At 45.1% G+C, this 25,806-nt stretch overlaps 1 protein-coding gene across 1 annotated transcript in view; it reads right to left on the minus strand.

The window, feature by feature from the left end:
• LOC147465170 (acyl-CoA) overlaps positions 1-25,731 on the minus strand; it is a 108,317-nt gene extending 82,586 nt beyond the window's left edge. The window contains exons 1-6 of the mRNA XM_086518608.1: positions 25,549-25,731; positions 24,526-24,648; positions 24,259-24,438; positions 23,872-23,954; positions 23,171-23,369; positions 10,701-10,822 (exon numbers count right to left, since the gene is read on the minus strand). Coding sequence (XP_086374734.1) covers positions 10,701-10,822; positions 23,171-23,369; positions 23,872-23,954; positions 24,259-24,438; positions 24,526-24,648; positions 25,549-25,623 — 782 coding nt within the window. The 5' untranslated portion in view covers positions 25,624-25,731. The remainder of the gene's footprint in view (positions 1-10,700; positions 10,823-23,170; positions 23,370-23,871; positions 23,955-24,258; positions 24,439-24,525; positions 24,649-25,548) is intronic.
• Between the last annotated feature and the right edge of the window lie 75 nt (positions 25,732-25,806).

Consider the following 25,806-nt stretch of genomic DNA (forward strand, 5'->3'; position numbering starts at 1 on the left):
ATATTGTACGTTGAGCACGTATCACTCATGGATGAGCACGAATGTATGCGGATTGTTCATGAAAAGCTGAAAAGATGCATTCAAGGACGACACATTCCATGTCTCTTCCTTGGCATGACACATTTGTAGAAAGAGCACATGAAAGTATGAGCACAAAGCATGGGCATTTCCGTTGTGAATTGCCACAGTTGATTGATTTAGATCAGCACGACAAGATTCGATCTCACTGTTTGCGTGTGTGTAGTCAACGGTTTGGCACTCCGTCTCTTTGTTCATCTACATTGCATGCATAGTCTTTGAGGAAGACAAGATTTTTTCCAGTCACTTTACAGTAGATAGCTATATTCATGTTTTTGTGTTGGAAGTGGTTTCATGAATTTTCAGTGACAGAGATTCTTGAAAAAGAAAGAAGCATGACTCTAGACAAGGTTGAAGCAAGGAAGGAGACACAGGAGACTTTGTGTCGCTTTCGGCGCGGCCCAAAGAAACAAGCGTTGCAGACCTTTATGAAGTTCAAGTACCGCACGACCCACACATCAAAGTGGGCCGGCGAAGAGTCCTTTCCAAGATTCCGGATGTTATTGGCGATCTCCCTCGACGCCATACAATTCGGTACCAGTACCTCACTCTGAAAAGGAGGTGATGTCACGTGACACATCCAACCCTATGTGTCTGTGGACAAGCTGCAGCACGACAAGGGTTCAGTTCAGTCAAGTCAGTCTAGAATAGGAAGTGATCTGGCACTTTTGTGAGTCTGTTCACAGACCGTGCATGTCCAGACACTTAGATTAGAAGCATATCCTCTGGTTGCACACAGCATGACCATCAGATTCCAGGCAGATCCCATTAGTAGCATTTTTACAGTGCATAGACCTATTTTTCCTATTTTTGACATTTTTCACTTATTATTTTTAAGTGACTTTTGTTGGAAAGTAGGTAGGGCAATTTTGCTAAGTTTGTATAAATAATAACCTAGCGCTAGCACTTTCTGGCAGAAGAGGCAGCAGGAGCACCATCGCTCAACAGGCAACTTCTCAACAAGAACCTCCCTTAGTGACGTTTTCTCCCCCAACCAAGAAGACCTTCCCCTAGCGTTTTCATCAGCAAACACTATCGCCAAGATAACCTCAGCCCTAGCGTTTTTCCTCCAAGTATCATCGCCAAGACAACCTCAGCCTAGTGTTTTCCAAGAACCCCCAATCGCCCCCTTTTGGCATGGCGTTTTCAGCAGATAAAGAACCAGTAGATTTCAGCCTTTGACACCCGCAAAGACCAGCCCATATCAGCGTTTTTGGTGCCAGACAATTTCAGCCATTAACGTTTTTGGGACAGCAGCAAGTCGGCCTCAGATTTCAGCCAGTAGCGTTTTTGGACAGCAATACAAAAGCGTCAGTTTTCAGCCCTTAGATTGGTCTCGCCATTCCCGTCGTCGACATCAACCTAGCCTAGACTTGCATTAGTCACATGCATCCACTTTGTACCAGTTTGTGCAATCAATAGTAGACCACTCTCGCCGATGAGAGTGGGGCCTTCGGAGGAGGGTTTTACAACGTCTCTGGTGTCATATTTCTCTTCTCTCTCTATCTCTCAGTCTCATAGACTTTCACGCACAGTGTCCATTCACTTTGTTTGAGTCCATTGCACTCTCTCACTAAAGAAACAGAAGGCTCTCCCTTCCATAAGTAAAAGGAACCCTTGAGCACAGTTCGGAGCACTCATCTTGAACAAAGTTCAAACATTCATTCCGTTGAACCTTACAAAAACGCTAGGGATGGGGGATCGCCTGCTTGAAAGAAATCGCCCAAGGGATGGAAGTGGAAGTCTTGCTCTGAGAGAGGGGGAACCTGCTGCCTTATACTAAGTGCCAAGGCATGCACGGTCTACGAACAGACTCACAAAAGTGCCAGAACACTTCTAATCTAGACTGACTGGACTGAGGGAACTATTGTTATGAAGAAGCTTGTCCACGGACACATAGGATTGGATGTGTCACGTGACACCCCCTCCTTTTTAAAGTGAGGTACTGGTACCGAGCTACATGGCTTCCTTGTAGTCTGCCAACAACTCTGGATAGTCTTTGAAAAACTCTTCGTCGACCCACACCGCTTCGTGGGTCCTTCGATCCTTGAACTTCAAAAAGTATTGTCTCACTTGCTTCTTCGAACCATGTCGAAACCGATGCAACAACACTTGCTCCGGCTCTATGACTTCAGCTTCATCGATGATTTCCGGTTCTTCTTCTTCCGAAATGTCCTTTAGAGGTGTTCGCTGAAACACTTTCAACCAAGAAACATGAAAAACGTTGTGCATTGACCATGAGTTAGACAACTGCAATTTCATTGAAACCTCATTTATCTTTTTAATGACTGAAAATGGACCACACATACGAAAAGACAACTTAGGACACTTCTTTTTAACTTGCTTAAGACGTTGCTTCATGATTCTTAAATACACCCAATCTCCTTCCTTGATCGAAACGTCCTCCTTAGCCGAAGCTTCACACTCTCAAAAATCTCATCCAATGACTGACTTTCAGCATTGGCATCAGGCATTTGACTGACTGAGCGAGTCAAAAGTGACTAGAACGGACAGCCAAAAGCTGCCTCGTACGGAGTTCGACCAATGGCAAAAGAAAAAGAGTCATTCAAAATAGCCTGTACCAATGGGAGATAGAGCTCCCACTGAGACTCATGATCATGCACATATGAGTTTAAAACATCAAAAGCCAATTGATTGTAAATCTCTGTTTGACCATCTGACTGTGGATGAAAAGCTGATGAAAAATTAAACTTGGTGGCAAAATTTTCAAAGAGTGCGCGCCAAAAATTGGACGTGAACTTAACATCGCTATCTGAAACAATTAATTTTGGCAAACCACAGAGGAGGTACCAATGCTTAATGAACAACCGTGCTACATCTTGTGGAGTAACTATGGCTTTACAAGGAATCAACATGCAAAACTTGCTGAAACGATCGACAATTGTCAAACATTGAGTGTTCCTTGAATGCAAACTTGGTGTTTCAACTTGCTTAAGACGTTGCTTCATGATTCTTAAATACACCCAATCTCCTTCCTTGATCGAAACGTCCTGATGATGCTTGTTAGCCTGCCGTGAATAAGATTCCTGAGCTTTGCTTAGTCGAAGCTTCACACTCTCAGAAATCTCATCCAATGACTGACTTTCAGCATTGGCATCACGCATTTGACTGACTGAGCAAGTCAAAAATGACTGGAACGGACAGCCAAAAGCTGCCTCATACGGAGTTCGACCAATGGCAGAAGAAAAAAAGTCATTCAAAATAGCCTGTACCAATGGGAGATAGAGCTCCCACAGAGACTGCTGATCATGCATATATGAGTTTAAAACATCAAAAGCCAATTGATAGTAAATCTCTGTTTGGCCATCTGACTGTGGATGAAAAGCCGATGAAAAATTAAACTTAGTGGCAAAATTTTCAAAGAGTGCGCACCAAAAATTGGACGTGAACTTAACATCGCTATCTGAAACAATTGATTTTGGCAAACCACAGAGGGGGTACCAATGCTCTTAATGAACAACCGTGCTACATCTTGTGCAGTAACTATGGCTTTACAAGGAATCAACATGCAAAACTTGCTGAAACGATCGACAATTGTCAAACATTGAGTGTTCCTTGAATGCAAACTTGGTGAAAGGTTAGTCACAAAATCCATAGAAATATCTTGAAAAGGTCCATCGAGAATAGGCAGCGGAAACAAGAGGCCTTGTTACTTACCCCGAGTAGCTTTTACTTTTTGATATATAGTGTACTGTGTAACATAACGAAACACATCCTTTCGCATTTTAGGCCAATAAAAGAATCTTTTAATTTTTTCCAAAGTGGTGTTCATATCTCTATGCCCACCCGTGAGAGAAACATGTGCATCATGCAATATGGTTGGCCTGAGAGAGGGAAACACACATAAACATTGACGAAAATACAACAAACCATCACGAATGAGATAGTTTTTTTTTTCGACACACCAGAGGGCCCACAAGGGGAGGTGCTTATCCCTTCCAAATATTAGCCATGTTACATGGTCGGGCAAGGGCCGCGTACCATCAGGCAAGAGCCACGCGTAGGCATCACCATGGCCACCTAATTGATGCACCACATGCTGGGAACGACGGAGAGAACTCGTAGCAACCAGCTAGGAACGAATGAGATAGTTGTTTGGCCCTTGGGAAGCAAGAGCCTGCAACCAATGCTTACCAAACTCGGAATCCGCATACTGATTCTTCATTGTGTTGAAAGACTCACCCTGAATAGAAAATGTGGATCTTGACTCAAGAGCCAAAATCTGTCCTTTGCGACTCAACGCATCTGCAAACAGGGTTAGCTTTTCCAGGCACATACTCAATCAAACCTCCAAATTGCTCAAAAAATTGTGACCACCATGCTTGGCGATCACTCCAATGTGCACTAGGCATAAACTGGAGCCACTCGAGGGCTTGATGATCTGTGCAAACTGTAAACTCTCTACCATAAAGAAAATGCTTCCAATGCTTAAGATAGTGAATGACAGACAAAACTTCTTTATCATAAACTGAATAATTCTTTTCTGCACTATTGAGCTTCCGGCTAAGGAAAGCTACTCGACGACCATGCTGCTGAAGCACAGCGCCTATGGCGACATTGCTCGCATCCGTCCATACCTCAAAGGGATCGTCCCAAGAAGCAAGGATAAGACACGATGCTTCTGTCACCACAACCTTGAGAGCTGTGAAAGCCTCAATGGCTGCTTCAGGCAAGTCTACGCGCTGACGGCGAGTCTTTACCCCTTTCAAAACATCAATCATAGGTGCAGCAATGCGTGCAAAATTCTCTACAGGCAAACTATACACTTGACATAAACCAAGAAAAGAACGCACATCATATGCAGTTTTGGGCAAATCCCAATTACGAACCTGTTCCACCTTCGCAGGATCTAGCTTGACGCCTTCTGCAGAAATGATATAACCCTCGATAAGTAACTTCAGTAAGAAAAAATTCAGACTTCTTAGCTGCAATGTACAATTGACACTCATCCAAACGGATTAGTACCCTTTCGACATCCCTTTCATGTTGGCCACGATGCAGAAAAAATGAGAATATCATCCAAAAAGATAAACACACATACACCGACCATATCGCCGAAACGACCTACCATGAGACGATTAACTGTACCCACGGCACCTGTCAATCCAAAAGGCATAACAATATGCTCTCATTGCCCTCGCTCTGTGCGAAAAGCAATCTTGAAGATGTCGCCTTTGAATACCCATACCTGATGGTATCCACTCTTGAGATCGACCTTGCTGAAAACCTTTGCCCCATTGAGCCTATCTAGGATATACTCAATGCGAGGCATCGGAAACTTGTTCTTGACGGTCATCTTGTTCAATGCCCTGTAATCAACACACAAACGAGACGAACCATCCTTCTTGCGAACAAACAAAATAGGAGCAGCAAAAGGACTTACACTAGGACGTATGAATCCTCTAGCCACCAACTCCGTGAGTTGTCGCTCTAGCTCTTCCTCCAGTGTCTTATTCAAATGGTAGAAAGCCTTACTGACCGACTGTGCCCCCTCCATAAGCTCAATGTGATGGTCCTCCGGCCGCTCGGGCGGGAGACGAGGTGGAAGATCATCCTGCAAAAAGAGATGTTTAAACTTGGTAAACAAATCTGAATACTTAGTTGGAGCCTGAATGCTCTGGGAAACTGGCGCAGCATAGATGAATGCCGCTTGTGCTCCTCGTCGTAATTCACGCTTTACCTACACATGAGAGATGAAAGGCAAAGAATGCAAGCCCTCCTCAGCACGAATGATGAGGGGGGAGTCAGTTTTGGCATTCAATGTGAGAGTGTTAGCCTCCCAATCAATGAGAGTGTTATGCTCACGAAACCATCTTCTACCCAAAAGCATATCACATCCTGAGAGAGGAGACACAAAAAATTTCCGAAGGAAAGCAGCTTGTTGAACGGTAAACATCACATCAAGGCACTCTTTCGTGATGAGAGAGTCCATACCAGGAGCGAAGCCAGAAACCTCGAGAGGAGATTTCTGACTAACCTCTAAGCGGGCTCTCTCAACAAGAGAGACACTAATCACATCAAACAATATGATAAAACGTTGACTCTTTACATGACCATAACACTTCATGAGAGACTCATCAATGTGTGTGTCAGACACATGAGAAGATTCACCTTGGTTCATTAAAGTGCTTGTGGTTGCTGTGGGTGCCTTTGGTTCTTTAGGTGGGGCTGTCTTAGGACAAGCCTTCTTAATGTGACCCTTGACGTGACATAGATAATATCTACCTTCCTTAGCATAAATCACTTGTTCTTCAGCCATGATGTATCCTCCTATAATTCCTTGTGCATCTTTTTCATCTGGGGCTAGCTTAGGTTTTGCAGGTGCTTTAGCTTTACCCTTAGATTCATTGTTAGAGTTCTTTTCCGAGGAATTAGAGGAAGAAGGGCTAGAAGAGCTACCATTCTTTCCATTCTTACCGTTCTTACCATTCTGCGTGTTCTGAGAATTCTGAGATGTTCCTTGAGAAGTCTTGTTCTCCTTAGGCTTTCCCTTGTTGTGCTTCATCTCTTGGGAGAGAGCAATCGCTACCGCCTTGTTGAGATCCACGGGGTCAAAGACTTCTACATCAAACTTGATGTATTCGTCTAACCCAAACAGAAAAGCCTCTTTGCGCTCATCATCCGATTTGCGCAATTGAGTGCCGAGCTGCAAAACAAGGTTAAAAAAAGACATGACTGGCATACCATGTTGCTTGAGATTGCGCCAATCTTCTTTCAATCGTGCTAGGTACTGAGGAGGAATAAACCGCCCCTTGAGCTTGTCTTGGAAATCAGCCCAACTAAAGGAAAGGGGCGTGAATTCGTTGGCTTCCTCTAGGTGCGCGGCCAACTATGCTTCTTGCCATGCGTGGTACCAATTGATGGCATCATCGGCAAGGTACATAGCTGCCGTCAACACCTTGCTATTTCCTGTCTTCTAGTTGTCGCAAAATAAGCATTAAATTGATGCAACCAAGAATGAATAACCGTAGCATACATCTTACCATCATACTTACTGAAAGTCAACTTCTCTGTGACTGGGTAGTTGGAGTCCGCATCGCGGCTTGCGCCACTTGAGGAACTACCAACATCTTTGGCTGGCTCGGACTTCGAAGCGAGAACATGTCATACCAACTCTTGCATGCGTTGTTCACTCTCTACCGCACGCTCGGCTTGTCGTTCTTTGGCCGCCAAGCACGTTTGATCACGCTCATTCTCAAAGATGTCTTGTCTGAGTTGGCGTTCACGCTCCAAGGCTTCCTGTCGTTCTGCATTTCTTTCTAGTTGTGCCATCGCAACGCGATTCGTTTCTTGTTGTTGTGCCATCATCTCCATCATCAACTTGACCATCGCCTTCATAGGATTTGGTACAACTCGTGGCATGGAAGGGGAAGGGGAAGGGGGACGGTCGGGAAAACCTCCTAGTGGGAAAAACTCTTCTTCACCACTCCCATGCTCACCACCTGTATGCGAAGTATCCATTCCGCTGTGATGACCATGCACTATGATCTTTGATTCTTAAGTTCACGAGGAACTTGGGTTCTTGCGGATCTTGTGTTCTTGGGTTCTTGGGTTCTTGAGGGCCTTCTTTTGCTTGCAATCTGTGTTAGAGAAGGATCTTCTCTTCACCCGAGCTCTGCTCTTTTCCACAAATGCACCCCTTGGCGACCTTGCGCTCACACCAAGGTTGCTTTTTTCCACCTCACGTCAATTGGCTGGCCACTAAGTGCACGGTCCGCTCTCAATGAGTGAAAAGAGGCGCAAGGGGAGGTTGGACAAGCCCTTCTTTCCTGGGATTCCTGTCACTCTTCAAAACACGATTAGGAATTGACACACCCAAGCGAACTTGGGTTCGTGCGACCGCAACAAGCAAAAAAATTCTTGTGATTCTTGTGGTTCTTTCCTTGAGTGATACATAACATTGCCAAAGCTCTGATACCAATGTAAGGTGCAGCGGAATGAATGTTGTTCTTTTCTCAAGATGACTGCTCCATAATGTGCTCAAGGTTCCTTTTTGTTCTTAGGGAAGGGAGAGCCTTCCGTTCTTAATGAGAGAGTGCAATGATCACAACAAAGTGAATGGACACCGTGCGTGCAAGTGTATGAAACTGAGAGAGAGAGAGAGAGAGAGAGAAGAGAATACGACACCAGAAACGTTGTAAAACCCTCCTCCGAAGGCCCCACTCTCGTTGGCAAGAGTGGTCTATGATTGATTGCACAAACTGGTACAAAGTGGATGCATGTGACTAATGCAAGTCTAGGCGAGATCGATGATGACGACGGAGATGACGAGACCGAATTAAGGGCTGAAAACTGATGCTCTTGTCCTACTGTTCAAAAACGCCAAGGCTGAAATCTGCTGCTGCTGAAAACTCTGTTTTGCTGCCCACAATAACGCTGATTTGCAGCCGTGAGAAGACTCCAAAAAAACGCTGGTTTGGCTGATCCGGAATGGCTGGATGCTTGATGCTTTTGTCGCTGATTTGCTACTGCTGTGTACCGCTGAAAACGCTAGCAAGAAGCGGTGACTGTCTGCTGAAAAACGCCAGCAAAAGGGGGAAATTGTGGCGATAATGCTAAGGATAGAAAACGCTAGGGCTGTGAGTCTTCTGGCGATGAGACCTGCTAAAAACGCTAAGTACTGAAGTCTTCTGGCGATGGTGCTTGCTAATGAAAACGCTAGGGCTGGGGGATCGCCTGCTTGGAAGAAATCGCCCAAGGGGTGGAAGTCTTGCTGAGAGAGAGGGGGAACCTGCTGCCTGGGGCCTGTGTTAGCCTTGGTTTGCTTATATATTATCTTACCCAATTTGCCCTACTCAGTTCCCAACAAAAGTCGCTTAAAATAATAAGCGAAAATTGTCAAAAATAAGGAAAATAAGGAAAATAGGTAAAATACACTCGAAAATTCCCCTGAAGGATTCTAATGGATGGGAATGCTTATGATCATGCTATGTGCAACCAGAGGATATGCATCTATACTAAGTGCCCGGGCATGCACGGTCTACAAACAGACTCACAAAAGTGCCAGAACACTTCTAATCTAGACTGACTGGAATGACGGAACCCTTGTTATGAAGTAGCTTGTCCACGGACACATAGGGTTGGATGTGTCACGTAAAAGGTATGATGATGAGTGCAGACAGCTCTCTAGACACTTTCAAACACAGAGGAAATCGAGGCCATCAAGATGCAGCCACTACAAAGGCCAAAAAGAGTCGAACCCACCCTCCCACTCGATCTGAGGATCCAAAAACACTTAGCATATATGCATATAGCCGCTACCATGTTCTGCAGCAGCCAGCAATACTGAAGCCCCTTGAGCCACACCCTAATGCGTCTGCCTTCTTCCATTTTAATGTGTGAGAGAGAGAGAGAGAGAGAGAGAGCCATGCATCAGTTACAGCATGGGAGCTAGGAAAACCAAGCAGGTACACAAATAAGCATCTTATCTATGTAGCTCACTCACTGGCCCTTTTTATTGCTCACATTTTCATCAAGGCACGGGTAGACACTGGTGGCACTCCCAAACGAGTGGACTATGCACACCATTGTGCCCATTCACAAGGCAAGAGTCATGCCAAAACCTAGCAACTACGGGAATATTATGATTGGTCATACATTGGCAAAATTGTATGATGCGCTACTTAGGCAGAAAAGGTCTTACAAGCACCTGAACAGGCTATTGAGGCGTGCTCTTTCCACTATTGAGCATTTAGAGATGTCTCATTGATCAGGCAAGGGTACAAAAGAGAAGGCTATACTGTTGCTTTGTGGATTTCTGCAACAGGTTTGATGAAGTGCCTCAAGGGAAACTATCTCAAAATTTATAGCCACGACTCGCTACAGATATCATCAAAATGATTTGGGGCATCTTAGCTTTATATGCGAATGTTCTTGGACACAACAGAGGCCCACGAGGTTTATCAGAGCCTTGGGACTACATTAGCTAGTATGCCATGCCGCTTCACTATGCACAAGTGGCCAAGTATCACCGCACACAGGAATACACAGCTCTGGCTCTGCTCGAGAGAGTTTCATCAGGCACATCATCAAGAGCCCCACACAGAAGGGGTGGCTGTGCAACACAATGTCACCCCAATGCACCACCAAAGTCTGGGCACCATGCACTTTCCCTTGTTGTTCCCATTTGAACAATGCCCAATTGAAGTATATGAGCCTCTATGAACCTCCTCTCTGAATGGAAAGATCATAATCACTCTTTTCCAAAGCTGCTTCTCCAAGGTAATGGCTTTCAGCCCTCCAATCCTAAACAAGGATGAAAAACATGTTCTCTACTTCAGTTACTGCGATAGCCCTCATCCGGCCCTGTATATGAAGACTCTCTTTCAATATATTAGCCCAAGAAAACTCAATCGTTCAAGCTTGCAACCAAAAAGTCAGATAGGCATCTTGATGCAAAGGTTTGTTGACTAGGTTCCTAGTCTCTCAAGGGCCAAGGTTTACCACATCACAAGTGCATACCATTCGTTGAAACCTTCACCTTTGAAAATCCCAAGATACAGAGGTACTTACATCTTGGAAGCCCAGAACCACAGGAATGTATTATCAAGTTTCTTAGAGCCATTTTAGGGCACGTGTAAGGATGAGTAAAACTCTTTCACCTTTCATAGCCATCGTTCAACCAGTGATATTGCATTCCAACCCGTTGCAAAAAGCCCAAGTCTCCCATAATTTTCCACTCCTCTTCAGTTGGAAAAGTGATATGCAAGGAAGATACTTTAAACTGGAAAAGGAAACAAATGTTGGTGTTAAAATGGAAATAATAATAACAAATGCTCTTGATAATTTCCTTTTAAGTCAAGTCACTTTCAGATTCCTTTAGCATCAACAGGAAAAAAATAACCAGTAGTAACTCTGGCAATAGTACAGCAGAATTTTTCTTGACGCCTCAAACAGTGGAAAATATCAAATGGTAAGGTCTTTTGATCCATATATAATATAGCTACTCGATTTCTTAAGAAGACAAGAATGTAATTGATAGGGCAATAGTTGTTCCATACTCCCGAAATCCCATACAATTGAGCCAAGAAGACTAACTCAACCACTGAAAGAAGAAGGCCATTAAGTAAAGCTATGGGATTACAAAAAAGGATAATCAATTCGGTAGAGTAGAATTAGACAAGTACTTTTAAGTTTTCAAGCACTTCACCTAAATAACCACTTGTTTTACTAAAACAGTTACTGTGCATTGCTATTAGGAATGCCTTATACCAACATAACCTATCAGACTGGCAATTGAGCGCTCGTTGTTGCTGCCCCGCCCAGCCTCTTGCGAGCACCCCCTGCCCCCTTTCCCCTTGTGCCCAGCCTCCCTGCATTCTCAGCCCTTCACGCTCTTTTCCCTTCCTTCTCCAAGACCGCTACCCACACTCCTCCACCTGGCCGCTTTCATCTCTCTCCTCCCCCCCACCCTATCGACCTTTCTCGTTGTCCACGCAACTCCGGCCAAGTATGCGCCTCCAACTTTCTTTCACTTTTTCGGTCTCACCCCGTTTGCTCGCCTTCACCCTTTCGTGTGTGTGTGTGTGTGTGTGTGTGTGTGTGAGTGAGAATAAACTCGGCCATTTGCAAGATTACTCTTTGGTCTTGCCCATTCCTATGCCTTGTATCTAAAATCATTACTAGACATAGCTCATTTTATGTCTAAGTTTTGTACATATGCTTTTTGTACACTTTTAACTATTTGATGATCTCACTCAACTCCGCCCCTGGAATGAGACGGCTCAACATGTCAGCAGCAGACGTTTTGGAACAAAAAGAACTTGATTATATCAAGAAGAAGAACACTTGGGTGTTGGTTCCACGGCCTACCAAGCGGAAAGTGATTGATGTCAAATGGGTCTACAAGACCAAGTACAAATCTGGTGGTTCTTTGGACAAGCACAAGGCAAGACTAGTTGCCAAAGTCTTTTCCCAAAAACCCGGTGTAGACTACGAGGAGACCTTTGCACCGACTGCACCGATGGCGACCATGCGGATTGTTTTTTCCCTTGCTGCCTTTTTCAGGTGGCCGGTTTTTCAAATGAATGTTGTTTCGACATTTCTCAATGGTGATCTACAGGAGGAGGTTTATGTGGAACAACCTATAGGGTTCGAGGATCTAAACTTCGCAAACATAGTTTGTCAGTTGTTGAATGTCACGAGGACGTGGCAATTGCTAACTTGAGTTGTTGGTTTCTTTCCGATGATTTTTGTTTAATTTTTGAGACCCTCTTTTTGAAGTTGCAAATGACCGGACATTGCGTGGCCAGTGTGAGACGGCCGACGGCCAAGAGTTTTACCCGCAGCCAGGAAGGGAAGGTCACCACGAGTTGGTCGGGCTAATCGGCACTAGAATCCGAGCAATAAAAGGGTGTCTAGGCTCAGTTCAAAGTCATTTAGGCCCCTCCCAACACTTATAAGTTGGTGGGTGATAGGGAATTAACTCAAAAGAGGCAAACTGGACACATGGCGGCTCCAGATGCATTTGCCACATTTGCATGAAGAGGGGGCGCCCAAATTGAGAGAGGGGGCTGATTTGACTTGCAGTGTGTGCTATTGTGTGTGTGAGTAGTGGATGCGGGTGATCACAGCTTTAATGGAAAGCTTGCCTTCTCCCTCGCTCTATGTAGCACGACGATTTGCTCTCACGCATCTCTCTCTCCCCTTTGTACATATGGTAATGCCCCACTAGTTGAGCTTCTCAAATGACCATGTATATTTCTGGGGGTTTTATGCGCGTTTGCCAAGGCAAGAGCCTTCTGTACAGGAACCGGATTAGCTAACTGCTAATCCCCTTCAGGTAAGCACAGTTCCATCGCAAAGGAATGCGAAAACGGAGAGTTTTCTCACATGAAAACTCGTCCGATTTGAAAGGGAACTGTCCCATTGCGTGCGGGAGCACCTAAGACACTTTGCGTGCTCGCTCCGCTCGAAACGGTCCAAATCAAAGAATTACACCCTCCTGTGTTTTTCTGCAAGTTTAGGGTTTCGCACCTAAACTGCAGGGAATAGCCAAGGGACCCTCGGAAAAGCCTTGGGATGCGTGTACCCCTAGTAGGCACCTAAAAGTGGCAAAACAAAAAATTACAGCATGCTGAAATTGACCTGCAGCTCACTGGAAAGCTTCCATACCGCAAGCGAAAGTGTCCTTGACGTGTACTTTTGACCTACAGGGATATTTGCACCATTATGCTGGCGAAATTGGGTCAAAAACCTGCAATTACAGCCATGGACAGGTTTGGACAGCTTGGTGAGGACTAGGTGCAAGGGTTCGGATCGTTTATTTGTCAAGGGAGCCTCGGGAAAGCATTGGGTGCTTGTACAAGCCATTTTGAAGAGATTTCCCGCAAGGAATCTCGTCTAATTCAAGGGGCAAGTGACCCTACAGGTGCAAGAGCTCGAGGGCTACCCAGAAAAGTGATCTACACGTGGATTGGAGCGCAAAACAGAGAATTCAGCAAGTTGCAATTTCTCGCCAGGTTTTCCAAAGAGCTCTAAAGTGCATGGAAAGTCTATGTTTGCTTGGGATTTTGTCCGTGGAGACTTCTATTGTGGTTATGTTGCCGAAATCGGGTTGGAGTAGAGGAATTTCAGCCCAATAAAAGTGCGACATCTTGTGGAAGTTTACAGGTTTTTCTCAAGTATAATAAGAATAAAGAAATACCGAAAGGAGCGCCAGTCTTTGGGGCCAACAGGGTGTCATTGTCTGCTTGGTAGCGCTCTAGCTGCCAAGCCGTTGTTTGTCTTGAAGTGTTGAATTCCAGTCACACAGGCTTATTCGTGAAGTTCCTTTGTGTCGTAAAGTCTAAAGTAAAGAATTTCCAGTGAAAGCCAAAGCCTACCGCCCACAGGCTGGTTTCACTGAAGACGCTCTATGGCCTAAAGCAATCCCCTCGAGCGTGGTACCAAAAAATTGATTCATTCTTCTTACGACACTCCTTTCGATTATCTTCTGTTGACCCAGACTTACGCATTTACCATGAGGGAGGATTAGTGACACTTGTTATCCTCTACGTCGATGATCTTGTGATTACAAGTAGCCATGTTGTCCACACCCTGTTAGATTTACACCACTCTGTTGCTTTATACAAGTCTAGGGCACTTCCTTGTACGGCTGGCGTCTTCGGGCTGGCCACCCATAGCATAGGTTATACCTTGTCCGGCCGCCCTAGTTTGGGGCCGGCCGCCCACTTGAGTTGGGTATCCACCTTGGGCACTCATATATATGGGGCCAGGGGGGTACACATTTCATTATCATCTGATTATTGTACAGGTCTTTTGCTCTGGTAGCCATTGGAGGCTGATCGCCCCCTCTTCCACATCTAGCGTTTGTGTTCTCTATCTCTCTCTCTCTCTCCCCCCCCTCTCACGACTGCACACGCGCACTTTCACATGGTATCGACAGCTTCAGGCTCTTGATGATCCAAGGCGCATCTCCGCATCAGGCCAACGATGGAGTTTGGAGCACTTCCGTCACAGAGAAACCTTTCTCCACTTGCGTTTTTGCATCTGCAAGCATCGATCTCCCTTTTGTGTCCCCCTCCTTGCACAACATCGCACCAAACGGCAACAGATCAGCCTTGCGTTTTTCTAGACCAGATCTGCGTTTTCAGATCTTGCTGCGTTTTTTCTGCAGCGTTTTCTGAGGTTGTTGCGTTTTCCGCAAACGCTAAGCCTCTTGCATACACGGGAGCGGCCAAGGCACTCACGGGATTCTTCTACACTGCCTAGGATTTGCAGATCTATGCATTGTCAGCTATCTACACCCAACCGGCAATTTTGTGGCACTTATCACTTGCTGTTTTATTCTGTTTTCAGCCCTTCGACTGCTGAGAAGTGCAGGAACCCCCTCATCTGAACCTCTACGACGCTCCGTACCAATCTCTCTGACAACAGCGTTTTCAACACCCTTTGCAGCATTTTTTTGACATACAGCAGGCTGAGTTTTTGCCTATTGTGTGGTCGATCACTCCATTGCTCGTCAGGACACCATCCGGTAGTTGTATGAGCGATTATTGTGGACTGCTACAGATTTGAAGACGGTACCTTCTACAACGACGTGAGATCCTTATCCATCAATCCTTGGGAGATCCATTCATTCCAACCATCATTCGGCGGTTGCGCACTCAAGAGGGGGTGCTGACTTGTGGTTTGCTATGGACACACCTATGCACTCATCAAAGAAGTTCACACGAGATATGGCCATGCTCATGGCATTTGGGATTCTGACATTCCCAGAGAAGACACCACCATCTTGGGTGGACAGACACTTACCACTTGACCTCGACACGTCAAATCACTTGCTTACACAGGAGCATCTACATGGACTTAGTCAGAGGATCTTGGATCTCTTCTTGGGCAGGTTCATTGCTTGGATCTACAGACTGGAGTGGGACTTCAGTTCTTTGGACTCTCTTGGAGAGTTTACTAGCAAGATGCGGGAGATCAGGCATCATTACGCACCTACATCCGAAGTCACCCAGGGCTTGGCTTGGATGGTAGCGCAGTTGCTCTTCTACACTCCTGATCATTTAAATGCTACCTTCAGAGTTGCTTACACTCACCCTCGGTAACCTTACAACAGACTTATCCCCCGATGTAACAAACTTCGACACCCCAAGTCAAGATTCTACCCCGACACAGCAGAGATTCACTTCAAAACACTTCACAAATCAAGAGAGATTCACTTCAAAACACTTCACAAATCAAAAGAGAGTCGACACGGCCCGGCGTAGTTCCGTGCCAAGAGATATTGGCCCCAAATACTAGCGCCCCTTTCGGTATTTATTTTTATATTAATATGTAAGCAAAGTAGAGTTGAGCCCGCGGGTGCTCGCTCTCAGACTCTGCATCCAGATGCTCTGAGAAATGAACCCCCTTGGGTCACTTATAAAGGTTTTACAAGGGTTGCTAAAAGCAGAGCCCCAAAATCATTAAACTTCAAAAGCAATGTCTCTCAAAAGCTAGCGCTGCCAAATGCAATCAGCGGAAATTGCAGAAATCAAAGAAATTACAGAATTTGCAGAATTCCATACAGTTTTGCCGTCAGCATGCTCTTCGCTTCTTATTAATGGCACCTAGGCCACTCGGCAAAGGTCCATAAGTTGGACATACCACGTCATCAGTTTGTGACACTCGACATGGGCAGTAGGCCACTCCTAGCTCATTCACATCGAGAGCCACGCCGAGATGCGGTTTAGTGGCGTTATTGGCGTGGATTTTGTCTTGGTTAACACCGGAGGATTGGAGGCAGGAGATACAAGCAAGACAACGTAGACATCTTGGTCTAGCCTGTCCTCTTCTCAGAGGTTCTTCGCAGCGCAGACTGCTCAGGCTTGCTTCCCTTCTTCATACAAGATGATCACGGTGCAGACAGCTTGGTCTCACCCCACCTCTTCTCAGAGGCCCTTCACAGCGCAGATTGTTGAGTCTGGCTTTTCCCTCATCTTGGATTACGCTCCCTACTGACAGGACACCATCCGGTGATGGTCCATGCGGTCTCTCGGTGACTGCTAAAGCTTCAGGTAGTTTCTACAATGCAGATTTTTTAGTCTGGCTTTCCTTGTTTTGGAGGGAGTTTACGGCGCAGATTGCAATAGCTGGCCTTCCTGGAGTTTTACACAGCTTAGCCACCTTGCCACACTGGGTTACAGGTCCATGCATTGACAAGCTTCCCGTCACTCTCATGACAATTCCTGGGCTTCTCCATTTTCTCTAGACAGTTTGACTACAAACACCACAAATCCTATTGACACTTCTTTCATGACAAGGAGTTGTTTTCACACTCAATTCGAGACCTTCATGAGGTATCTTCACCCTATATCGACGGAGTACAACAGTTCACTACACTGCTCGTGTGACGACACTTCAGCATGGAGCTCTCTCGGAGGTCGGGACACCCCAGATTGTTGCTACACTTGCGGAGTTCTCCGGAGTATTGTCCTTCAATAGACATCGCAGCAGACATCTTCATCATTTGCCTCACATCTTCGGCTTGGTGCGGTTTGTTCAGCATTCGGTGTTGAGAGGAGGTGTTAGATTTACACCACCCTGCTGCTTCACACAGGTCTAGGGCACTTCCTTGTACGGCTAGTGTCTTCGGGCTGGCCACCTATAGCATAAGTTGTACCTTGTCCAACGCTCGAGTTTGGGGCCGGCCGCCGACTTGAGTTGGGCACCCACCTTGGGCACTCGTATATATGGGGCCAAGGGGGTACACATTTCATTATCATCTGATCATTGTACGGGTCTTCTGCTCTAGTAGTCATGGGGGGCTGATCGCCCCTCTTCCATATCTAGAATTTGAGCTCTCTCTCTCTCTCTCTCTCTCTCTCTCTCTCTCTCTCTCTCTCTCTCTCTCTCTCTCTCTCTCTCTTCCGCACATGCACACTCCACACATTCCTAGTATTATGGCAACCTTGGTAGAGTACCGTGCTGTTTACAGTGCTACATGTGAGTAAGTGAGGATTTGAAGGCTACTTTTGGAGATGGGATTTCTGTAGCAGACGACCATTATGTACTCATATAACCAGAATTGTATAGCCATTGCAAGGAACCCGATGTTCCATGCCAGGACCAAGCATATAGAGATACAGTACCATTTTGTTTATGAGAAGACCAAGGATGGCTCTATCCGACTAGAGTACATCCCAACTTTGGATAACCCTGCTGACATCTTCACCAAACCTCTTCCATAGGCGACCTCTCATGCCAGCTCTCTTAGACTCATTTTCCATCCAAGAGCTGAGAGGGGGTAATAAGAGTTCAGATTCATATCCAGTGGTAACACCAGTATCTCCCAGGAGCACATTAGGGAGTGAGGGTTGTTTTGTGGTTGTGCCCGGTCGTACTGGAGGTAAATGTACCTGTTCACGGCGGAGCACTTCACTGTGTTGCTCACCCGGTAGGCTGGCATGAGGCAGGACCCCCGTTCCTAGGGTTTCCCAAGGTCAAAGTCTCGAGTCTTCTGTAGTTCTGCTACTAAATATGTGTCCCAGGTCACTCTCAGTGAGTTTACATATTTATTAACGTTTTAGGCCATTTACGCGATCGTGGGGTTTTCCAACTGAGGTAGGGCAATTCCTGGAATTGCCTATATAGGTAGCCCCCCCCTTCGTACTTTTGGCATGTTATTCAGGGCATAGATCCAACGTTTGAGGCACTCTCTCTCTCTCTCTCTCTCTCTCTCTCTCTCTCTCTCTCTCTCTCTCTCTCTCTCTCTCTCTAGAGTTTCTGCTTGCTAGCGTTTTGTGTGCCAAAAACCAACCTCTCCCTAGTGTTCTCTCTCTCCACAGCGATCTCTCTCTATCTGGCATTTTTCCCTTGCGATCTCATCTCCCACTACTAGCGCCTCCCCGCCGCACCTTGTGGACACTGTACTGTAACAAACTGCTAACGTGTCAAAGCCTAAAGAATGGAGCCAACTTACAATCTCATCTCCCTTTGCTAGCGCCTCCCCTCCGCACCGTGTGGACACCCTCTTTGGTGTACTGTAACAAACTACTAACGTGTCAAAGCCTAAAGAATGGAGCCAACTTACAGATGCCGACCGAGGGGCCTAAACCCTAAGAAGAACAAGTAATAGAAGAAGTTCTCCCAACTTATGGGGACCCCGTTCGCCCCAAGTGACGAAGGATTAAAATAAAGCAGGACCCGCACACACGCAAAAACTAATGACGTGGCAGATTTTTAAAACTTGCACTGACATGATGACGTGGCAGGCTATACAGATTTCCGCATTTTGCGCTGGTTGATGACGTGGCAGTTGTACGGATTTCCTGATTTACGCTGGCAGCTTGTTGGCTTTGCTTTTGGACCAGATGCTTTTGAATTTAAAGGCTTTTCACTATAATTGCTTTTTAGGCCAAGGGCCTTTAAATATGAGGTTAGGGCTCATTCTCTGGCATGCTTCCTGGAGAAGGTGCAGAGTCTGGAGTTCTGGCTTGTACTGTTGATGCAATATAAAGAAATACCGAAAGGGGCACCAAGGTTTGGGGCCAATACTCTCGGGTGGAATTCCGCCACTCCATGTCGCGTGTCGTCTCTCTCTTACATTTCAATTGTTAATGAAGTGCTAAAAGTCAATTTGTTCTTTTTTTCTATTGGCACGTGGTGCCCGTCTTGTAACATAAAATAAAGCAGGACAAGAATAAAGATGCGTTATGAAAATCTTTTTCTAAAAAGAGGACTGTTTTCCAGGAAAAGCAGATGCTTTCTCGTGAGGAAACTGTGTTTCCGTTGCACCTGTGCCTGAGAATTGTATCCGGGGACGCCTAGAATGTGGCTGTATAGCATCAAATTTCAGCTCACTCAGTTTAGTTTTGTCCAAGTTCACTTTTTTTCTTTTTAAGTAACCAAACACCCACTTAATAAGTGGGTAGCCCACTTATAAATAAAGCAAGGCTTTCAAAAATAGCCAGCGTTGGCTAAAAATAAAAGCCATCATGCAATTTCTCTCTCTCCCCTCTCGCCAATTTAGCCGCCAAACCCCCCCCCCCCCCTCCTAGCGCTACCTACCACCCCCTATTCCGGGCCGGTCTGCCATTCCCTATTCCTGTCGAGTGGAACAGCTTATAAAAGGAACCAACTCCCTCTCTCAGCTACACAGAAGCACCGGCGCTAACATCAAGGAGCACTTCTGCCAAGAATCTGCAAGTGAACAAGAGAAGCCAGTACACAGAGCTCACTTTCCCATACTCGGAGCGAGAGGTACTAATTGTGAATTCGCAATACGAGTTGTTGTTTTGTGTTTGTGCTTTTGCAAGTACTCCATCACGGAGAAGGAGCAAAGAGGCCTCGACTTATGCTCGGGGATTCCGAGAACAGAATTGGAAACGGTCTGTATGTAACAAATTGCGGGACGTGTCAAAACCCTAATTCTGTTGAAACCCTAACCCTAAAATCAAAAACCCTAATTATGTTGAAACCCTAACCCTAAAATCAGAAACCCTAATTCTGCCCAAAACCCTAACCCTAAAATCAAAAACCCTAACCCTAACCCTTATTTGCTGACGTGGCGGTTGACACATGGCCTACTGTACGGACACTAGCGCGATTTACGAAAAGCTACACAGCTTTTGGCATTGCTTTTTGGACCAGGAGCTTTTGAGTTTTGAAGGCTTTTCACTGTAATTGCTTTTTAGGCCAAGGGCCTTTAAATATGAGGTTAGGGCTCATTCTCTGGCATGCTTCCTGGAGAAGGTGCAGAGTTTGGAGTACCGGCTTGTACTGTGTTGATGCAATATAAAGAAATACCAAAAGGGGCGCCAAGGTTTGGGGCCAATACTCTCTGGGGTGGAATTCCGCCACTCCGTGTCGCGTGTTGTCTCTCTCTCTCTCAGTTCAGTTGTTATTTGAAGTGCTTAAAGTTGTTCAGTCTGTTCTTTTCTATTGGCACATGGTGCCCGCTTTGTGATACTTGTAGGGCTTCACGCTCTAGGTATAGATGAAAACAGAATTGAGAGCTCATCTCTAAGGAATTTCCCGCACGGGAAGGAATTGACCATCGAGTCTGTTGATTTAGAACGGAGGGGTCACCCCGGTTCTTGTGCTTGTAAAAAAGATTCTCCCGATTAAAAATTCTCTTTAAGCTGGAGGATCAGCCCACCTTCTTGTCCCAAATACTGTGTCGATCTTCTCCCTCATCTCTTTTGAGTTGAAGTTTATTCATTTTCAGCTTGATTATTATTCGTGCGCACTCCCATTTGTGACAAAGAATCAGAGCTACTTTTTGAGCTCGTATGCTTGTTTTAACGAGGCCTTGGGAGCACTCTGCTACACATTGCATGGCTGCAAGTTGCAAAGCAACTCCCCGACAATGATATATGTGATTATCAAGCAATCAAAAATACCGCAAGTGACACCTAACGTAGGGCCAACGTATCTAGGTGGAGAACTTCACTCCAACGTCTCTCATGTTTAGTAATTTTGTTCTCTTTTCAAGTTCAAGTATCTATTGTGCTCAATTCAATCGTTGACAATTCACAGCCTTGTCAATGACTTGCCGATTGCATCTAGAGAGGGAAAACAAGCACCCTCTAGAAAGAGAAGGTACACTCTAGAAAGAGAATTATTTCGCGGTTAGAAGATTGGTAGGGATCACGTTGCTGGAGAGAGGAATAATCAATTGCGCTTCCGGCCTAGTAGCAAAAAGCCTAACCTTAAAACCCCTCACAATGGACCATGGTATCCATTGGCACTACAGGCCACCTATCACAAAAACAGAAGCGTGCACTTTATACTTTAAAGCTACTTTACTATTTCATGTGGATATCTGCACGACATAAAATTGAGAGAAACAATGCACAAAATCGACACAGCACTAGGGACCAGACAATGGGCTGGTCCCCCCCCCCTTGAAGGAGATTTGTATTACTTTCTGAACTATTACAAACACAAGAACCTGATACAATATTCACTGTTCATGCCCCATACACTTTTCTAATGCATAGAAATGCATGGATTCATAAGCCTATTGGCTAAAATTCATCACATGTGTAGCCGACAGCGGCAATGTTTGCTTCGTATTGGAATTTTTTGCGCAGGAGAAGCTTCTACTGATATTTGCTCGCGTGGGGGTACCCGCATGAGTGCTTCTTGGCTGGAAATTGCTTCTGAACTTCGTCAGAATGCTGAAATTTTGTGTGGCCAGCCAATACTGCACTTGTCTGAGTGCGTCTACTCTCTGCAAGAACGCACACAAGCTCTATGGGCTGCCCTACACCTAAGCTTAGGCTCTACACTACTCTCACAAGAGCTTAAGAGCAAGAGATTGCTAATGGGAGAGAGAGAGAGAGAGAGAGAGACGGAGTTGAGTTGAGTACCGAGAGAGAAAGCTCTATGTGTGTGTGTGTGTGTGTGTGTGTGTGTGTGTGTGTGTGTGTGTGTAAACCTCTGCAGAGCCATCCCAATAGGTAGCACTAGCCTCTCATAGACCTAGCACATGCTTTTTGCTTGCCAGATGGCGCTACACAAAGAGAGAGAGAGAGAGAGAGAGAGAGAGAGAGAGAGAGAGAGAGAGACTGCTCGCAAGCTGCCAAAGCAGGTGTTTTCCTAAAACTTATGCTAGGGGCTGTGGTTTTGAAGTCTTATTTTAATGTCAAATCATTTGGCCACTTTCATACTGACCCAGCCACTCATTTTTTAAGATTTTAAACCTTAGACTTAGAAACGAGCGTTAAAACCTGGGTTTCTGGCCAATCTCGAGCATTTATAACTCAACCGATTTCATGTCTCTCTCGACTCACTCTGCCACTGTGTTCGGCCGGCCACTTTCTTGGGTAGCCGCTGCAAAACTATTAAATTACAGCTTTTCTCACCGAACAGGGGACACCATCTCATTCATGTGCTTATTCTGAACTATTCCGCATTGCGACCGACTATTGTTCTACTTATCATCTTATCTTGACACGGATAAATTATAGCCTTTCTGAGCGAATTAGGGACACCATCTTATTCATGTGCTTGTTCTGAACTATTATGCACTACATCCAACTGTTGTTCTACTTATCATACTATCTGGACACAAATAAATTTCTTGATGGCACATTGCATCGGAAAATTTACCCGTTCATAATTAACTGGTACCAATAAATTCATAAATTCAATCTGTGTGCACAAAAATCATTTTTATTTACCTGTAGCCGTAGCTAAAAATATTACACCACTGGTGTGGCTCTTACCCTCTCGAGTTCTATGATTTAGCAATTGTATTTTTACCGTGGTAGAACCTCCCTTTTCTCTTGTACAATGTACCCTCTTGATAGGGGAGATGTAGCACACTCAGCAAACTAAAAACTAATATAAGGATCTTGTTCGTGCACCATGAAAAATATATATATATATAAAACCTTTTTTTAAAACATTTGGCCCTTGAAGCTAACTGATTAGCATAAATTTATTGTGCACACACAATCCTTGAGACCAGGACTAGCGATGATCAACCTAAGTCCTAAAAAACATGAAATCAAACAAATCCCCAGAACCAAAGACCCTTGCTAATGACATTTAACTACAAACAGTAAAGATGACTTTTCAAGAAATGAAGTCCTTGCATGTGCATTAAGAATGTTCCTTCGAAACTAAAACTCACTTGATGTGCGAGCTCTTGCAATGACTGTAAAAGACCACTGGCAACCTCAGCCTTTGAAGGACCCTTGCGAAGAAGTATCCTTGGGCCAGTAACGGGAGTGAAGGGCACACAACTCTGCAATTTTGGGTAGTAAGACCTACCAAAATGATAATATGCACTTGCCCAAGAGTGATCGAACACGTACTCTCCATAAGAATGGCTGCACACATAGGAGACAATCTGATTATAAATAGAACGGAAGGCCAATTATAAGCATTATTTTACCAAGATACTGTTGGCACACTACAAGTGTTTCAGCTGTCATTTTCAAAAATCTTGTGAAAACCTCAGAGCTGCTATGTATAAAGTGTGTACATGAAGTGGAATAAAGCTCACTATGGTCATACAAAACCAACCTGCTCTGCAGGTGTATACTATTACAGATGTTCCAGTGTGACACAAGAATAAGCAATCAATATCAAAGTCTTTTTTGTGAGAAGCGACATTATATTGTGATATTGAGAAAGAGCCCATAAAACAACTAAATATCTCTTCCTAATCCATATTCTAATATTAAAAATCAAAAAACAAGACATTTGACTACTGCATACACTACCATGAAGGAGCAACCTATGAACTGTTTGGTAAGGTAGGCCACGTATCAACATGCACAACTCTTACCCTTCAATTGGAACATTATTCAAATTGTAGAAGGATAAAACCTCTTCAAATATAGTGGTACAGCCCCCAAGATGCCACCACTTTCATCTCTTGCGACCAGATGCTGAGGCTGCCAACCTTTCTCCTGCAACTCCAATGCTGTTCACGAGTTTAAGGTCTGCATAGCCTTGTATTTTGTAATGTTAAAAAAGTTCCAACGTGCACCAAGCACTGAGAGGAAAAACAAGCAAAACTCCTGAACACAAACAGCTTGGGAGATATAAACAATGCCAAGCCTCCACCCACAACATCTAACATAAATTGGAGAATATTATTGACCGTGTGCACTTCATCTCAGGCCACAGATACGACCCCAAATCTCTCCTAATTCCCGATGATCTCATGCTTGCCCTAAAACACGACTGAAAGAAACTTAGGAAGCCACTTACCGCTATTGCAGATCCACTATCTTCGAGACTCGATAAGAAAGCATGCAGCAAAAATGGATTCAAGGAATCTAATCCTGAAGAATCAATTGCACACGCATCCCAATCTTCCTGTGGAATTGCTGACATTGATGAGACAACTGATACCATGATTGAAGTATTTACTCTTGCCTTCTCCACCTCCTATTCACAATATAGAATTTTAGCAAATTAGCCGGATTAGGAGTAATATTCACATGCACTAAGCCACCAGATTTAACATTTAGATACCTCCGTGACTGGTTGTGCAGGCCACTGAGATGAGAATGCAGTTGTGCTTTTCGAAAGAGAAGGCACCGATTCATGTCTCCACAACGTACTAAAGCCAGAGACTGCCTTTTTCTTCAATTCCACCTTCGACAACAAGAAGAAAAAAACTGATGTCATTATAAGGAGATTGATTGGTTATAACAACTTCCAGCCGTGACATTATCAACTTTTTCCCTCTTTTTTTTGGACGCCCCAGAGGGCCTGCAGGGGAAGGTGTTTATCCCTTCCAAATATTAGCCATGAAACATGGTCGGGCAAGGGCCGCATACCATCGGGCAAGAGCCACGTGTAGGCGTCACCATGGCCACCGAATTGATGCACCACGTCCTGGGAACGACAAAGAGAACTCGTGCAACCAGCTAGGAACATCCTGCTCTCGTGACCCACTCCAGGAGGAGGATGCACTCGATTGTCCAAGGGCCAGAGCCCTAGCAATGTGAACACCAGGTGAGCACAAGGTGTCCCTCTAGAGATGACCCAACGGGAGATTTGAACCCTGAACCCACAACCCGTAGGTTGAGAGGCCAAAGCCTTGCCATTAGACCAACTCTTTGGGGATGACATTATCAACACTCTTATCCAGACAGGTATGCAACAAACTTATGAGGTGGGTGGGTGTGAGTGTGTCTAAATTGGTCTCCTGAGTGCATGCACGCAAAGGTAAATTGATTGAGTTTACTATCTCCACTCATCATCTTGGACCCTTCTCCTCTTCAGAAGCTCTTCTTGTCTCATTAACATTATTTATGCCGTTTCTGTCTCGTGCAATTTTACAGCTACGCATGGACCCGTTGGCAAGCAGCGAAAAAGAAGGATTAAGAAGGATCTTTGCTCTCAAGGGCGGTCATTTATCTTCGAGGCAATGGGGGAATAAGCCACAGACTGATATTGGCCCTTCCCCATAACCATAAATTTGGCTTTGCTATTCAGAGATTAGAGAATCGAGAAGAACCAGATTGGCTGAGCGAGGGAACAATGACTTACTTGTTGCAAGAGCAGAGGACGGTCAATACTGTGCAGCTGCGCCATGGCTGAGCTCGATATAGGTGAGCTCGCCATGGCCCGCACAACGCTTCAGCTGCTTGCTAGATACTTCACAGAAGTTCAGTGATATTGAGCATTGCATTCACAAGTTGGTGAGAGAGAGAGAGAGAGAGAGAGAGAGACGTTAGGAACAATTCCCAGACTAGGCTAAAGGTGTGACGCCCCAGCTTCTGGGCGCGTCGGGGAGGGGGCCCGGCG

This window comes from Adiantum capillus-veneris, chromosome 1 (assembly GCF_014529385.1).
Source record: "Adiantum capillus-veneris isolate H3 chromosome 1, ASM1452938v2, whole genome shotgun sequence".
Lineage (NCBI taxonomy): Eukaryota > Viridiplantae > Streptophyta > Polypodiopsida > Polypodiales > Pteridaceae > Adiantum > Adiantum capillus-veneris.